The sequence below is a fragment of the Cherax quadricarinatus genome, chromosome 81 (genome assembly GCF_038502225.1).
Source record: "Cherax quadricarinatus isolate ZL_2023a chromosome 81, ASM3850222v1, whole genome shotgun sequence".
NCBI classification, from domain to species: domain Eukaryota; kingdom Metazoa; phylum Arthropoda; class Malacostraca; order Decapoda; family Parastacidae; genus Cherax; species Cherax quadricarinatus.
Window position 1 is genome coordinate 2952032 of NC_091372.1, and position 18473 is coordinate 2970504.

The 18473-nt window shown below is 40.2% G+C and overlaps 1 protein-coding gene across 1 annotated transcript in view; it reads left to right on the plus strand.

Moving 5' to 3' along the window:
* LOC128699781 (KICSTOR complex protein SZT2) overlaps window positions 1–18473 on the plus strand; it is an 807931-nt gene that overhangs the window by 621027 nt on the left and 168431 nt on the right. The window contains 3 exon segments of the mRNA XM_070102247.1: window positions 7243–7408; window positions 7700–7826; window positions 17739–17881. Of these exon segments, the coding sequence (XP_069958348.1) occupies window positions 7243–7408; window positions 7700–7826; window positions 17739–17881 (436 nt within the window).

The window sequence follows — 18473 nt, forward strand, 5'->3', positions numbered from 1 at the left end:
TAGTAATAGAACTTGGCACTAAAAAGCAATAAAAAAGTAAAATACACATATAGTACACTCATTACTTATCTTAAAATATTTGTAGTCTTAATCTAGGGTGAAGTGAGTAGTATTTATTGTAAGAAATCAGGTGTGGTATGTATGGTATCCAGCCAGACTACCATACCAGACCACCCCACTCACACATAATATTCTATGACATTTAAGCATCCCAGAGTGATAAAATGTATATACAGTTTGCTCATACTTACCTTAAAATATTTTTAGTCTTAATGTAGGGTCAGAGGTGAGTAAACGAGATAAAACAAATAAACGAGAGAGAGAATGAGAACATGAGAGAGGACAGGCACAGAGTTATGTAAACAAACCAGGTGTACGCCAGTTTTGTAAACAAGCCAAGCAAAAACGTCTGGTTTGTCCACAAGTTACATTGTGTACAAGTTGTCTTCACGTTGATACAGTAGAATAAATAAAGAGGAACACTCCCATTCTCATGTAACTCCATTTTTAGAAGAAATGACGCTCTGAGTGAAGGCATACGAAAGGAATAATTTTCTACAGTTAGGCCAACTAATATTATAGTGTACACATTTTCTCTGATTTTGGACTAGAGAAAAACGGTATTCTTGCCGTCACTTGTACAAGTTGTCTGGCTACCACATCTCATAGTATTTTTATTTTTTAACACTCTGGCCAATTCCCACTAAGGCAGGGTAGCCCGAAAAAGAAAAACTTTCACTATCATTCACTCCATCACTGTCTTGCCAGAAGGGTGTTTTACACTACAATTTTTAAACTGCAACATTAACACCCCTCCTTCAGAGTGCAGGCACTGTACTTCCAATCTCCAGGACTCAAGTCTGCCCTGCCGGTTTCCCTGAATCACTTCATCAATGTTACTTTGCTCACACTCCAACAGCACGTCAAGTATTAAAAACCATTTGTCTCCACTCCTATCAAACAAGCTCACGCATGCCTGCTGGAAGTCCAAGCCCCTCGCACACAAAACCTCTTTACCCCCTCCCTCCAACCTTTCCTAGGCCGACCCCTACCCCGCCTTCCTTCCGCTACAGACTGATACACTCTTCAAGTCATTCTGTTTCGTTCCATGCTCTCTACATGTCCGAACTACCTCAACAACCCTTCCTCAGCCCTCTGGATAACAGTTTTGGCAATCCCGCACCTCTCCCTAACTTCCAAACTACGAATTCTCTGCATTATATTCACACCACACATTGCCCTCAGACATGACATCTCCAGTGCCTCCAGCCTTCTCCTCACTGCAACATTCATCACCCATGCTTCACACCCATATAAGAGCATTGGTAAAACTATACTCTCATACATTCCCCTCTTTGCCTCCAAGGACAAAGTTCCTTATCTCCACAGACTCCTAAGTGCACTGCTCACCCTTTTCCCCTCATCAGATCTATGATTCACCTCATCTTTCATAGATCCATCCACTGACACGTCCACTCCCAAATATCTGAATACATTCACCTCCTCCATACTCTCTCCCTCCAATCTGATATCCAATCTTTCATCACCTAATCTTTTTGTTATCCTCATAACATTATTCTTTCCTGGATTCACTTTTAATTTTCTTCTTTTACATTTTTTTTTTATTATTATCACACTGGCCGATTCCCACCAAGGCAGGGTGGCCCGAAAAAGAAAAACTTTTACCATCATTCACTCCATCACTGTCTTGTCAGAAGGGTGCTTTACACTACAGTTTTTAAACTGCAACATTAACACCCCTCCTTCAGAGTGCAGGCACTGTACTTCCCATCTCGAGGACTCAAGTCCGGCCTGCCGGTTTCCCTGAACCCCTTCATAAATGTTACTTTGCTCACACTCCAACAGCACGTCAAGTATTAAAAACCATTTGTCTCCACTCCTATCAAACAAGCTCACGCATGCCTGCTGGAAGTCCAAGCCCCTCGCACACAAAACCTCCTTTACCCCCTCCCTCCAACCTTTCCTAGGCCGACCCCTACCCCGCCTTCCTTCCACTACAGACTGATACGCTCTTGAAGTCACTCTGTTTCGCTCCATTCTCTCTACATGTCTGAACCACCTCAACAACCCTTCCTCAGCCCTCTGGACAACAGTTTTGGTAATCCCGCACCTCCTCCTAACTTCCAAACTACGAATTCTCTGCATTATATTCACACCACACATTGCCCTCAGACATGACATCTCCATTGCCTCCAGCCTTCTCCTCGCTGCAACATTCATCACCCACGCTTCACACCCATATAAGAGCGTTGGTAAAACTATACTCTCATACATTCCCCTCTTTGCCTCCAAGGACAAAGTTCTTTGTCTCCACAGACTCCTAAGTGCACCACTCACCCTTTTCCCCTCATTAATTCTATGATTCACCTCATCTTTCATAGACCCATCCGCTGACACATCCACTCCCAAATATCTGAATACATTCACCTCCTCCATACTCTCTCCCTCCAATCTGATATCCAATCTTTCATCACCTAATCTTTTTGTTATCCTCATAACCTTACTCTTTCCTGTATTCACTTTTAATTTTCTTCTTTTGCACACCCTACCAAATTCATCCACCAATCTCTGCAACTTCTCTTCAGAATCTCCCAAGAGCACAGTGTCATCAGCAAAGAGCAACTGTGACAACTTCCACTTTATGTGTGATTCTTTATCTTTTAACTCCACACCTCTTGCCAAGACCCTCGCATTTATTTCTCTTACAACCCCATCTATAAATATATTAAACAACCACGGTGACATCACACATCCTTGTCTAAGGCCTACTTTTACTGGGAAATAATTTCCCTCTTTCCTACATACTCTAACTTGAGCCTCACTATCCTCATAAAAACTCTTCACTGCTTTCAGTAACCTACCTCCTACACCATACACCTGCAACATCTGCCACATTGCTTCCCTATCCACCCCATCCAAATCCATAAATGCCACAAAAACCTCTTTAGCCTTATCTAAATACTGTTCACTTATGTTTCACTGTAAACACTTGGTCCACACACCCCCTACCTTTCCTAAAGCCTCCTTGTTCATCTGCTATCCTATTCTCCGTCTTAATTCTTTCAATAATAACTTTCAATAGCTTTCAATAATAACCTTCAATAAAAACATCTCATAGTATTCTACTGTGAGGTGTATTTATCATCTTTATATGTTACATATCATGTTTATTATATAATTTTGAAATAATATCATAGGTGCATTAATGGAAATGTGTATATTAACGTAATATACGATATTTAATAAGACTCGGTGATTATTATTATTATTATTATTACTAATATAAGTGAACATATAAGTGAACAGTATTTAGATAAGGCTAAAGAGGTCTTTGTGGCATTTATGGATTTAAAAAAGGTGTATGACAGGGTGGATAGGTGGGCAATGTGGCAGATGTTGCAGGTGTATGGTGTAGGAGGTAGGTTACTGAAAGCAGTGACGAGTTTTTACGAGGATAGTGAGGCTCAAGTTAGAGTATGTAGGAAAGATGGAAATTATTTCCCAGTAAAAGTAGGCCTTAGACAAGGATGTGTGATGTCACCGTGGTTGTTTAATATATTTATAGATGGGGTTGTAAGAGAAGTAAATGCGAGGGTCTTGGCAAGAGGTGTGGAGTTAAAAGATAAAGAATCACACATAAAGTGGGAGTTGTCACAGTTGCTCTTTGCTGATGACACTGTGCTCTTGGGAGATTCTGAAGAGAAGTTGCAGAGATTGGTGGATGAATTTGGTAGGGTGTGCAAAAGAAGAAAATTAAAAGTGAATACAGTAAAGAGTAAGGTTATGAGGATAACAAAAAGATTAGGTAATGAAAAATTCGATATCATATTGGAGGGAGAGAGTATGGAGGAGGTGAATGTATTCAGATATTTGGGAGTGGACGTGTCAGCGGATGGGTCTATGAAAGATGAGGTGAATCATAGAATTGATGAGGGGAAAAGGGTGAGTGGTGCACTTAGGAGTCTGTGGAGACAAAGAACTTTGTCCTTGGAGGCAAAGAGGGGAATGTATGAGAGTATAGTTTTACCAACGCTCTTATATGATTGTGAAGCATGGGTGATGAATGTCGCAGCGAGGAGAAGGCTGGAGGCAGTGGAGATGTCATGTCTGAGGGCAATATGTGGTGTGAATATAATGCAGAGAATTCATAGTTTGGAAGTTAGGAGGAGGTGCGGGATTACCAAAACTGTTGTCCAGAGGGCTGAGGAAGGGTTGTTGAGGTGGTTCGGACATGTAGAGAGAATGGAGCGAAACAGAATGACTTCAAGAGTGTATCAGTCTGTAGTGGAAGGAAGGCGGGGTAGGGGTCAGCCTAGGAAAGGTTGGAGGGAGGGGGTAAAGGAAGTTTTGTGTGCGAGGGGCTTGGACTTCCAGCAGGCATGCGTGAGTGTGTTTGATAGGAGCGAATGGAGACAAATGGTTTTTAATACTTGACGTGCTGTTGGAGTGTGAGCAAAGTAACATTTATGAAGAGATTCAGGGAAACCGGCAGGCTGGACTTGAGTCCTTGAAATGGGAAGTAGAGTGCCTGCACTCTGAAGGAGGGGTGTTAATGTTGCAGTTTAAAAACTGTAGTGTAAAGCACCCTTCTGGCAAGACAGTGATGGAGTGAATGATGGTGAAAGTTTTTCTTTTTCGGGCCACCCTGCCTTAGTGGGAATTGGCCAGTGTGTTAATAAAAAAAAAAATGGCATCTTGAGACATAAGACACTCTTAGTGATTTTAATGTGTACCTGTATGCTAGCACAGTGTACTCACCTAGTTGAGGTTGCAGGGTTGAGTCCAAGCTCCTGGCCCCGCCTCTTCACTGGTCGCTACTGTGTCACTCTCCCTGAACCGTGAGCTTTATCATACCTCAGCTTAAAGCTATGTATGGATCCTGCCTCCACTACATCGCTTCCCAAACTATTCCACTTCCTGACTACTCTGTTGCTGAAGAAATACTTTCTAACATCCCTGTGATTCATCTGTGTCTTCAACTTCCAACTGTCCTCCCTTGTTACTGTGTCCAATCTCTGGAACATCCTGTCTTTGTCCACCTTGTCAATTCCTCTCAGTATTTTGTATGTCATTATCATGTCCCCCCTATCTCTCCTGTCCTCCAGTGTCGTCAGGTTGATTTCCCTTAACCTCCCCTTGTAGGACATACCTCTTAGCTCTGGGACTAGTCTTGTTGCAAACCTTTGCACTTTCTCTAGTTTCTTTACGTGCTTGGCTAGGTGTGGGTTCCAAACTGGTGCCGTATACTCCAATATGGACCTAACATACACGGTGTACAGGGTCCTGAACGATTCCTTATTAACCCTTTCAGGGTCCGTCCCGTAGATCTACGGCTTTACGTTCAGGGTCCAAACCGTAGATCTACGCAATGAGCTCAGCTCACTCTGATAAACTGTGAGTGGTACATTTGGGCCTAGATATGAGAGAATACATCTATGTGGTATGCGTGCACCACATAAAACAGATCCTGCAACACACTGTGTATAATGAGAGAAAAAAAATGAAATCATGATTTTTCGATTAAAACAGCGACTTTGCAGTGTTTTTTCGTATGTTTTTTATAGTTGTATTTGCGATTTCTTGGTCTCATTTGATAGAATGGAAAACATATTACAGAAATAGAGATGATTTTGATTGGTTTTAGCACTGGAAATGGCTTGAAACTGAGCTCAAAGTAGCGGAAATGTTAAATTTTTGCCGATATTCAAGAGTAAACAAACGACCTCACACATCTAATACACGTCAGCTGGTGGGTCTAATATACATTCACAAATATGGTGATGATATTTATACAATTATTACAGTATTGCATAACAGTAAATCTTCTATTTTTTGGTGTGAATAAAAATTCATTATGTGAATAAAAAATCAAAATGGAATTTATTTGTAAAGCCTCAAAACATAACTAATGAACAGAGGAAATGTTAGTTTAGTGCCAGGAATGCCTACATTGTTCATTCTGGACCCTATTTTGAAATTGGAATATTTTGAACTTTGTGTTAAATTGGCCAAATTAACAATTTCCGATCACTTTATTTTGTAGTTGAAACAGTTGACTTGGCGATTTCTTGTGCTCAATCGATAGAATAGAAGTAATACTAGTGAAATAGCTTAGAATTTGGTTGATTGGAATAATGTAATTGGCCTAAAATGGGAGTCAAAGTCGGCAAAATCGCAGATTCGTAAATGTCGCTGACACATCAAAATTCGCGAGAGCATAATTTCGTCAATTTTCCACCAAATTTCGTACTTTTTGTTTTATTACCTTCACAAAAAGATTCTCTATGATTTCATAAGAAAAAATAACAAATTCTTTTTTTTTAAATTCTTGGACACTGGTGCGTGACTCCAGATTTGGGCCTTGGACCCTGAAAGGGTTAAGATGCCGGAATGCTGTTCTGAGGTTTGCTAGGCGCCCATATGCTGCAGCAGTTATTTGGTTGATGTGAGCTTCAGGAGATGTGCCTAGTGTTATACTCACCTCAAGATCTTTTTCCTTGAATGAAGTTTGTAGTCTCTGGCCCCCTAGACTGTACTCCGTCTGCGGTCTTCTTTGCCCTTCCCCAATCTTCATGACTTTGCACTTGGTGGGATTGAACTCCAGGAGCCAATTGCTGGACCAGGTCTGCAGCCTGTCCAGATCCCTTTGTAGTCCTGCCTGGTCTTTGATTGATTGAATTCTTCTCATCAACTTCGTGTAAGTTTATTTAGGTACAGGTATACATAAATATAATTATCAGAGTACTATATATAAAATATGAAATAACTTTTAAAAACACTTGAAATTTTGGAGTTTTCAGACATAATGGAGAGACGTAGTGCTTACGGAGTTCACGGAGAATGGAAACAAACCGGGTGGGGCATGGTGACCGTATTAGAAAGTCAGGTGGGGGGAGGGGCTTAGCAAGTTTTGGTCATAATTTGAAATGTCTGTGTTAACGGAACTCCGTAAAGCGAAACACCATAAAGCGGGGCCCTGCTCTACTTGCTAATTGAAACCTGGCTGTACATACCATGTTCCTCAAGAGGTAAATGTTTCTGATTGTAACAATTTATCTCACTAAAAGTAAAACAGAATGTGTTATGGAGTAAGAGGGTTCTTTGCAAAACAGTGATAGAGAAAGTTCCTTCATTTTTGGGCCACCCTGCTTTGGTGGGAAACTGTCTATGTGTTAAAAAAAAATAAGCACTTTGGAGTCTTGACTGGTAGTTTTCCCTCAGGTCCAGCAATCAAGGAGGAATTAGTGAGGATGTTACAGAACCGTCTGGATGAAGCTGTGGTTGAAGCTATTTGCCTGATGCTCTGGAGTAACCCACAACATAAACTCACGCCCGAGGATGTTCATTTTATTCAGCCACCTTATCAGTCACCAAAAACTGTCCTCAGGTTTGGCTTTAGTCTTTCTGGCAGGTTTTGTTTGTGTGTGCACCTTTTATGGTGAAGACTTAATACTTGTGAAAGCTCTCTGCTCAGATAGATCAAATATGTTTACCTTCCATTCCTAGGTGTTGTATCACCCTACAGGTTAAACTTTCAAAATTTGTTTTTTTATGCAGTTTGGCTTGCATAACTGACTTAGAATCATTAGTCACAGCATATATAGCATACAATACAATTTATGTGGGTATCTTTGTATATACTGTATGTACTGTATATAATATGCTTGCCTTTCATCAGGTTTACTGTGAATGCCCACGCACTTCCATTCTTGCAAGCTGTGGGTTACTATCTCCGTCAAAACATGCTCTCCTGTGGCTTTATTCACCCTAAGTTTGCTGATAATTGTCCAGAATATCATTTTCAGGCAAGTATTCAAATTAAGTTTATAACTTTTCTGAAAGCATGCTAGTTAACACTGTTTTTCAACATTTCTATATATTTTCATGGTTTTATTTTTACTACTGAGAGATTGGGAGTTTTATACAGTTGACCTTTATATTACACGGTAGTTCGGGTATTGAAAATGCCGTGTAAGGTAGATCCACGTTAGATAAACTGAAGAGCTTATGGGAAAAATAGGGTTACATTCCTAAGAGGCCCCAAAAAGCCAAGCAACTTTTTTTTAGACCTCCAGATCTTACAAAAATAAAAGTGAATATGTAATTGTAGTTCATTGTCGTGATGTATTATGTTGTTTTTACGGCCTAAGACTACAAATGCAACAGAAATCATGTATTTCTTACCTTAAATTTTGTGTGCTGGTGATTGTGGATGAATGTGAAGAGAGTGGAGAGTTATGCTGTGGCCCTACTGGGCTGAGGTGGATGGTAGAGGTGCTGGTACTGAAATCGATGGTTGTACTGGAGTGTACATAAATTCTGTGATGGATTTCTGTTGTATTTTACCCTGCAGTACATTATACAACTGATGGTAAGGCTTCAGCTGCTCTAGACACCATTTCAGAGTCCTCTTCAGTGAAAAAGTCTAATTTTAAGTCAGTAAATCAGTCAAGTCAGTAAATTAGTCAAGTCAGTCAATAAACCAGCCAAGTCAGTCAATAAATTAGTCAAGTCAGTCAATAAAGCAATCAAGTCAGCTGGTAAAGTAAGTCAGAAAATCAGTCAATTAAGTCAGTAAGTCGGTCAATCAAGTCAGTCAGTAAGTCGGTCAAGTCAGTCAGTCAGTTATTCATAACACAAACTCATATATTTACCTCGGTCTTTTTAATTGCATAAAGTGATGCGTCATTACATACACAGGCTATCTCTAATATCTCTATTTTCTTCTTTAACTCTAAGACTTAACCCTTTCAGGGTTTCGGCCGTACTAGTACGGCCGGTTGGTAGACAGCAACCACCCAGGGAAGTACTACCGTCCTGCCAGATGACTGTGAAACAGAAACCTGTAACTGTTTTGCATGATGGTAGGATTGCTGGTTTCTTTTTCTGTCTCATAAACACGCTAGATAACAGGGATATCTTGCTACTCCTACTTCACACTTCACAGACACGCACATGCATATATATATATACATACATCTAGGTTTTTCTCCTTTTTCTAAATAGCTCTTGTTCCTCTTTATTTCTTCTATTGTCCATGGGGAAGTGGAAAAGAATCTTTCCTCCGTAAGCCATGCGTGTTGTATGAGGCGACTAAAATGCCGGGAGCAATGGGCTAGTAACCCCTTCTTCTGTAGACATTTACTAAAAACGAGAAGAAAAACTTTATAAAACTGGGATGCTTAAATGTGCGTGGATGTAGTGCAGATGACAAGAAACAGATGATTGCTGATGTTATGAATGAAAAGAGGTTGGATATCCTGGCCCTAAGCGAAACAAAGCTGAAGGGGGTAGGGGAGTTTCAGTGGGGGGAAATAAATGGGATTAAATCTGGAGTATCTGAGAGAGTTAGAGCAAAGGAAGGGGTAGCAGTAATGTTGAATGATCAGTTATGGAAGGAGAAAAGAGAATATGAATGTGTAAATTCAAGAATTATGTGGATTAAAGTAAAGGTTGGATGCGAGAAGTGGGTCATAATAAGCGTGTATGCACCTGGAGAAGAGAGGAATGCAGAGGAGAGAGAGAGATTTTGGGAGATGTTAAGTGAATGTATAGGAGCCTTTGAACCAAGTGAGAGAGTAATTGTGGTAGGGGACCTGAATGCTAAAGTAGGAGAAACTTTTAGAGAGGGTGTGGTAGGTAAGTTTGGGGTGCCAGGTGTAAATGATAATGGGAGCCCTTTGATTGAAATTTGTATAGAAAGGGGTTTAGTTATAGGTAATACATATTTTAAGAAAAAGAGGATAAATAAGTATACAAGATATGATGTAGGGCGAAATGACAGTAGTTTGTTGGATTATGCATTGGTAGATAAAAGACTGTTGAGTAGACTTCAGGATGTACATGTTTATAGAGGGGCCACAGATATATCAGATCACTTTCTAGTTGTAGCTACACTGAGAGTAAAAGGTAGATGGAATACAAGGAGAATAGAAGCATCAGGGAAGAGAGAGGTGAAGGTTTATAAACTAAAAGAGGAGGCATTTAGGGTAAGATATAAACAGCTATTGGAGGATAGATGGGCTAATGAGAGCATAGGCAATGGGGTCGAAGAGGTATGGGGTAGGTTTAAAAATGTAGTGTTAGAGTGTTCAGCAGAAGTTTGTGGTTACAGGAAAGTGGGTGCGGGAGGGAAGAGGAGCGATTGGTGGAATGATGATGTGAAGAGAGTAGTAAGGGAGAAAAAGTTAGCATATGAGAAGTTTTTACAAAATAGAAGTGATGCAAGGAGGGAAGAGTATATGGAGAAAAAGAGAGAGGTTAAGAGAGTGGTGAAGCAATGTAAAAAGAGAGCAAATGAGAGAGTGGGTGAGATGTTATCAACAAATTTTGTTGAAAATAAGAAAAAGTTTTGGAGTGAGATTAACAAGTTAAGAAAGCCTAGAGAACAAATGGATTTGTCAGTTAAAAATAGGAGAGGAGAGTTATTAAATGGAGAGTTAGAGGTATTGGGAAGATGGAGGGAATATTTTGAGGAATTGTTAAATGTTGATGAAGATAGGGAAGCTGTGATTTCGTGTATAGGACAAGGAGGAACAACATCTTGTAGGAGTGAGGAAGAGCCAGTTGTGAGTGTGGGGGAAGTTCGTGAGGCAGTAGGTAAAATGAAAGGGGGTAAGGCAGCCGGGATTGATGGGATAAAGATAGAAATGTTAAAAGCAGGTGGGGATATAGTTTTGGAGTGGTTGGTGCAATTATTTAATAAATGTATGGAAGAGGGTAAGGTACCTAGGGATTGGCAGAGAGCATGCATAGTTCCTTTGTATAAAGGCAAAGGGGATAAAAGAGAGTGCAAAAATTATAGGGGGATAAGTCTGTTGAGTATACCTGGCAAAGTGTATGGTAGAGTTATTATTGAAAGAATTAAGAGTAAGATGGAGAATAGGATAGCAGATGAACAAGGAGGCTTTAGGAAAGGTAGGGGGTGTGTGGACCAGGTGTTTACAGTGAAACATATAAGTGAACAGTATTTAGATAAGGCTAAAGAGGTCTTTGTGGCATTTATGGATTTGGAAAAGGCGTATGACAGGGTGGATAGGGGGGCAATGTGGCAGATGTTGCAGGTGTATGGTGTAGGAGGTAGGTTACTGAAAGCAGTGAAGAGTTTTTACGAGGATAGTGAGGCTCAAGTTAGAGTACATAGGAAAGAGGGAAATTATTTCCCAGTAAAAGTAGGCCTTAGACAAGGATGTGTGATGTCACCGTGGTTGTTTAATATATTTATAGATGGGGTTGTAAGAGAAGGAAATGCGAGGGTCTTGGCAAGAGGCGTGGAGTTAAAAGATAAAGAATCACACATAAAGTGGGAGTTGTCACAGTTGCTCTTTGCTGATGACACTGTGCTCTTGGGAGATTCTGAAGAGAAGTTGCAGAGATTGGTGGATGAATTTGGTAGGGTGTGCAAAAGAAGAAAATTGAAAGTGAATACAGGAAAGAGTAAGGTTATGAGGATAACAAAAAGATTAGGTGATGAAAGATTGGATATCAGATTGGAGGGAGAGAGTATGGAGGAGGTGAATGTATTCAGATATTTGGGAGTGTACATGTCAGCGGATGGGTCTATGAAAGATGAGGTGAATCATAGAATTGATGAGGGGAAAAGGGTGAGTGGTGCACTTAGGAGTCTGTGGAGACAAAGAACTTTGTCCTTGGAGGCAAAGAGGGGAATGTATGAGAGTATAGTTTTACCAACGCTCTTATATGGGTGTGAAGCATGGGTGATGAATGTTGCAGTGAGGAGAAGGCTGGAGGCAATGGAGATGTCATGTCTGAGAGCAATGTGTGGTGTGAATATAATGGAGAGAATTCGTAGTTTGGAAGTTAGGAGGAGGTGCGGGATTACCAAAACTGTTGCTCAGAGGGCTGAGGAAGGGTTGTTGAGGTGGTTCGGACATGTGGAGAGAATGGAGCAAAACAGAATAACTTCAAGAGTGTATCAGTCTGTAGTGGAAGGAAGGCGGGGTAGGGGTCGGCCTAGGAAAGGTTGGAGGGAGGGGGTAAAGGAGGTTTTGTGTGCGAGGGGCTTGGACTTCCAGCAGACATGCGTGAGCGTGTTTAATAGGAGTGAATGGAGAGAAATGGTTTTTAATACTTGACGTGCTGTTGGAGTGTGAGCAAAGTAACATTTATGAAGGGGTTCAGGGAAACCGGCAGGCCGGACTTGAGTCCTGGAAATGGGAAGTACAGTGCCTGCACTCTGAAGGAGGGGTGTTAATGTTGCAGTTTAAAAACTAGTGTAAAGCACCCTTCTGGCAAGACAGTGATGGAGTAAATGATGGTGAAAGTTTTCCTTTTTCGGGCCACCCTGCCTTGGTGGGAATCGGCCAGTGTGATAATAAAAAAAAATAGTACGGCTTACGACCCAGGGTTTTTGACGTACTAGTACGCCTAAATTCTAGCGCCCTCAAATCTAGTGAGAGAAAGCTGGTAGGCCTACATATGAAAGAATGGGTCTATGTGGTCAGTGTGCGTGGTATAAAAAAAATCCTACAGCACACAGTTTTTAATGAGAAAAAAGAAACTTTGACCGTGTTTGTGGATTAAAACAGTGACTTTGCACTGTATTTTCGTATGGTATTTATTGTTGTATTCTAGTTTTCCTGGTCTCATTTTATAGAATGGAAGACATATTACAGAAATTGAGATGATTTTGACTGGTTTTACAAAGAAAACTACCTTGAAATTGCGCTCAAAGTAGCAGAAATGTTTGATTTTTACCAAAGGTCAAAAGTAAACAAATCATGCTATGCCTCCAATACACATCAACTGGTGAGTCTAATATTCTTTCACAAGTGCACTGATAATATTTATACCATTTCTACACCAATGCAGTAGTCTGCATAACAGTAAATCTTCTATTTTTTGTGAGAATAAAAATTCAAAGTGGAAAGCAAAAGTGTGTAAGAGGGGCATGGGGACGTGACTAATGAACAGAGGAAATGTTATTTTAGTGCCAGGAATGTCTTTCTTGTTTATTCTGGACCCAATTCGGAAATTGGCATTTTTTGAAATTTGTGTGAAATTGGCAAAATTGCTAAATTCTGACCACTGTATTGGATGGTTGAAATCTGTAAATGGGTGGTTTCTTGTACTCATTCAATAGAAAAAATGGAGTTCTAGCGAAACAGTTATGATTTTTGTCGACAAGTACACTGGAATTGGCCAAAAATAGGGCTCAAAGTGGGCAAAATCGCCTATGCGTAAACATCGTCGAGACCGGTAACTTCATGAGAGCATAATTCCGTAAGTTTTCCATCAAATTTCATACTTTTGGTGTCATTATGATCGGGAAAAGATTCTCTAATCTTTTCATAAGAAAAAATAATTTTTTTTTTTTTTTTTGAAATTTGGCCGACCCTGAGAATAAGTCTCTGAGAGGGCCTGTCGACCCTGAAAGGGTGTGAAGGCTTACTCAGTCCTGTAACAACTTCAGTAAGTATTACTAAGGCTCGCTCCTCCTCAGGAAAATTAATGAATAGAAAAAGAAATAATAACAGACAAACATAAACACTTTATTATATAGAAATTTAAAATATAAAACACTTAAATATGAAATATTAATCCTACATTAAAGAAAATGAAAAAATTAAAAATATAAATAACTTAATTCAACGCTAATATATATAGGGGTGTCTGGTGTTGGTGACACTGTGTTGTTGAAATCGTAGCCGTTGCTGATGATGGGGGATGGGGGTTGCAGGTGTTGGTTACGACCCACTGGCTAGTTCTTCACAGTAGATAGAGCCTTGAGTATTCTATCCCGATGACAGGAAAGCAGGTTCTTTACCGCTGCAATGATGTGGGGTTACGTCCTGCAATTTCCTACAGGTGCACAGGTAATTAGATCCAAAATGGGAAAGTCTCTGGACGTTAGTCCTTCTCCATCCGTTCTCCTCGTTGATTGACAGGTGACCCTCTCTGTCATCCAAGCTGAAAAGATAGACAGGTTACCCACTGCTTAAATAATCACTCTCCATGATAAGCACAATACTCAAAAGACGTGGTGATTATTACAACAGTCAACCTAGAGCAAGACTGAAAGGACTAAGTTTATTATTGGTCAAAAGTGAAGCTTTTAACCAATAAATCCACTAGAATACAAGGCAGGCATGTACTTACAGTAGTGTTGAGAGCTGTGAGTCGAGTGATTTACTGTTTGACCAGAGCCCCACACGTCACCTTTCAGGGGGGGGGGGGAAGAGGGAGGGGAAGGGATAGTGGGAGCTAGACTGACCCTACGTTAACAAGCAGCCGGCAGTGAAACTATCACTTTAGGGGTGGGGGAGAAAAGGCGGGAACTTGACTTACCCTACCTTAACAAGTAGCTGGCAATGAAACTATTGTTACTATATACTCCCTCTCTATTCCTATCTATTGAACTTTTCCCTCACAAAGGGTTAAATGCTTGTACCTTTTCTTGCTACTTTAAGCAACACTGGTATGCCTACTGGGTGCCATGACTGCTTGGCAGATACAAGATATGGCAATTAAAAGATCAAAACACAGTTCACATACACAGCTAGCTCCTAAGACAGAATGAACTGAACACGCAATCACGAAGGCTGGGGCGGTGGTGGCGGGAGTGTCGGGGGTGGCAAGGGATTGTGGGAGGTCTCCCCTGCTGACCTACAACAAGGCGGCAGCTTGAGCTGGGGAAATTTTTTCCACACCCGCAAACGGAACCATGTAAAGTTAATTTTATGAAGTGTTGTATTAAAATTGTGCCACAATTTTTCAGTAGTGCAATAACCAAAACATGTCAGATAAATCCGTGTAATATAACACTCTACTGTACCATGTTTCTCATCTGGATATATGTGATATTGTGTATTGTCTTAACTGTATGGATGTAGCAGAAATGGTATAAAATACTGACATTATGAATAAAGACACGAATATTGTATAATGCGACCTTTAATTGGCAGTTTTGAACATGCAGTGAGCTGTTTCAACTGTACAGAGAAACCTGGATGACTGTGTATATATTAGGAAGCATAGTGATGTGCAGTTAGGATAGGTGTGTTGAAGCTTAACCTTGGGGTACTTTTGAAAACGGTTAGACAAATTCATGACCAGCATTGGATTTGAGGACCTGTCTAGCATTAGCATGGTCCAGTAGAATGGGATAGAATTTAATTGTATGTATATTTCTTTGGGCATTCATAAAGGATTAAGCAGAATAGGATGACCAAAAAGGTGTGTAAATCTGGGGTGCAAGGAAGTAGAGGAAAGGTCATCCCAGGAATCATTGACATGAGGAGTTTTTGAGTGCTAGTGACTTGAGCATCCAACAGGCAGGTGAGAGTATGCTAGATCAGATATATATATAAGTAAGATTATGGACAAGATAGGCCCACTTAGAAGTAACTCAGGTGATAAAAGTAACTCACAGTGATAAGGAAATGTGTGAAATTTTTAACCCTTATTCCCTCTCAGTTTTTATACAGGAAGATACTAGCAAAATTCCAGATGATAAATTATGTAGAACAGGATGATGATAAACTATGCACGATTAGGATATCTAGTGGCATGGTCCTCAGACAAATAGAGAAATTAAAATCAAACAAATCTCCAGGCCCTGATGAACTGTTTGATACCTATTTACAAAAGCAGGAGACAAGCCCTTTGCTTTGAACTATAGACCAATAAGCCTTACCTCCATAGTGGGAAAATTTATGGAATTAATAATTGCCAAGGCATCTTGAAAGGTATAAATTGATTACTGAATCTCAGCACGGTTTTACAAAGGGGCGCTCCTGCCTTATGAATTTACTAACTTTTTCACCAAGGTATTTGAGGAGGTAGATCATGGTAATGAATATGATATTGTGTATATGGACTTCAGTAAGGCTTTTAATAGAATTCCACATAAGAGGCTATTAAGGAAAATTAAGGCACACGGAATAGGAGGAGAAATTTTTTCCTGGGTAGCGGCATGGCAGATAGGCAGCAGAGAGTTTACATCAATGGGGAGAAATCAAAGTGGGGGGCACATCACGAGTGGTGTTCCACAAGGGTCAGTGTTGGGCTCTTTGTTGTTCACAGTTTATATAAATGACATAGATGAGGGAATAAATAGCACCATAAGCAAATTTGCTGATGACACCAAAATAGGTTGCCTAATTCATTCTAATGAGGACATTAGAGCACTCTAGGATGGTTTGAATAAACTGGTGCAGTGGTCGGTGAAGTGACAGATGCAGTTTAATATAGATAAATGCAAAGTTCTAAACATTGGACAAGAAAATACCCGTGCCACATATAAACTAAATAGTGTAAATCTTAATATTACTGATTGCGAAAAGGATTTGGGACTTCTGGTTAGCAGTAATCTAAAACCAAGACAGCAGTGCATAAGTGTTCACGATAAAGCAAACAGAATCCTTGGCTTCATATCAAGGAGCGTCAATGCTGCACTGTTCTGGTAACCGTATTACAGAATGGATATAAATGTACTGGAAAACATACAAAGGAGGATAACAAAGTTGATCCCATGTATCAAAAATCTTCCCTATGAGGATAGACAGAGGGGCCTGAATCTGCACTCTTTAGAAAGGCATAGAATTAGGGGGAGATATAATTGAGGTGTATAAATGGAAAACAGGAATAAATGAAGGGAATGTAAATCTTTCTTCTTTTAACGCACCGGCCGTATCCCACCGAGACAGGGTGGCCCAAAAGGAAAAACGAAAGTTTCTCCTTTTAAATTTAGTAAAGAATACAGGAGAAGGGGTTACTAGCCCCTTGTAAATAGCATGCTAAAAATATTTAGCCTAGACAGGATTCAAAGCAATGGTTTTAAGTTGGAAAAATTCAGAATCAGGAAGAATATAGGAAAGCACTGGTTTGGTAATAGATCTGTGGATGAGTGGAACAAATTTCTGAGTGCTGTCATAGAAGCTAAGTTGCTGTGTAGTTTTAAAAATAGGCTGGATAAATACATGAGTGGGTGTGGGTGGGTGTGAGCTGGATCTGACTAGCTTGTGGTAATAGGTCCGATGTCATGCACCTTCCTTAGGTGTATGTGACCTGACCTGATTAGATGGGTCATTGGTTTAAGCCAGGAGGTGACTAGGACCTGCCTTGCATGGACCAGTAGGCCTGCTGCAGTGTTCCTTTTTCTTATGTTCTTATTAATGGAGACAAGTGTTTTCTGTAGTTTTGTGTGCTGTTGTAGTATAAGCAGGGTGACCCTAAAAAGAAAGAAACACTTTCACCATCATTCACACATTATCATTGTCTTTGCAGAAGTGCTCAGATAAGATAGTTTAGATGTCACTCGAAACAGCCAATATCTCAAACCCCTCCTTTAAAGTGCAGGCATTGTACTTCCTACATCCAGGACTCAGGTACAGCTAACCAGTTTCCCTGAATCCTTTCACAAAATATTACCCTGCTCATACTCCAACAGCTCGTCAGGTCCCAAAAACCATTCATCTCCATTCACTCTTATCTAACATGCTCACACATGTAACTATGTAGGGATTTATTGAGGGAAACTGGTTAGCTGGACTTGAGTCCTGGACATTAGAATTACAGTGTCTGCACTCTGAAGGAGTGGTTAGGAAGTTGCTGTTGAGAGAGTCATTTGAATTGTAATGTCCTCACACTTTTGGCAAAAGAGCTGTTATTTAACCCACACCTTGATAGGAAATGGCTAATGTAAAATAAGAAATACTTCTTTATGCAATATTGATCTGATTATTTTATTTCACTAGGACTTCTCAGCTACAGATCAAGATCTTAGTAGTGAGCCAAATATCTTCTTGTTTGTGCGGCCTAGAAAGTCTGCAGCCAAGGGTATAGCTTGTATAGCCTTTTCTCTAGTGGATGGCAGTGGCTGCACTGTACAGCATGTCAGGTAAGATAACCAACTTCTAGTGCATTTACTTTCATTATCCTTCAGTCACTGGCAGTTAAGATAACTTGTATCAACTAAAATCTTTGAAAAATTAATTCATAGACGGATTTATTCCTACCTCGTTTCACACAACATATCAAACCCTTGTCAGTTTGGATTCAGGAATAATAAAAGCACAAATGATGCTGTCATACACATGCTAGAACTAATATATACTGCACTTGAAAAGAAAGAAGTCCTGCTGGGCATTTTCATTGATTTACGTAAAGCTTTCGATACAGTCGACCATGAACTACTGTACTCCAAATTAATGCACAATGGTATCAGAGGCCACTCCCTCAACTACCTAAAGTCATACCTTAGTAACAGAACTCAATATGTGTATGCAAATGATGCAAACTCCTCCACCCAACCAATCACAGTAGGAGTCCCACAAGGAAGCGTCCTTGGACCACTCCTCTTTCTCATCTACATCAGTGATCTACCGAATGCATCACAGCTACTCAAACCCATATTATTTGCAGATGACACTACATATGTATTTTCCCACCCAAACGCAGTCATACTAGCAAACACAGTCAATGCTGAATTA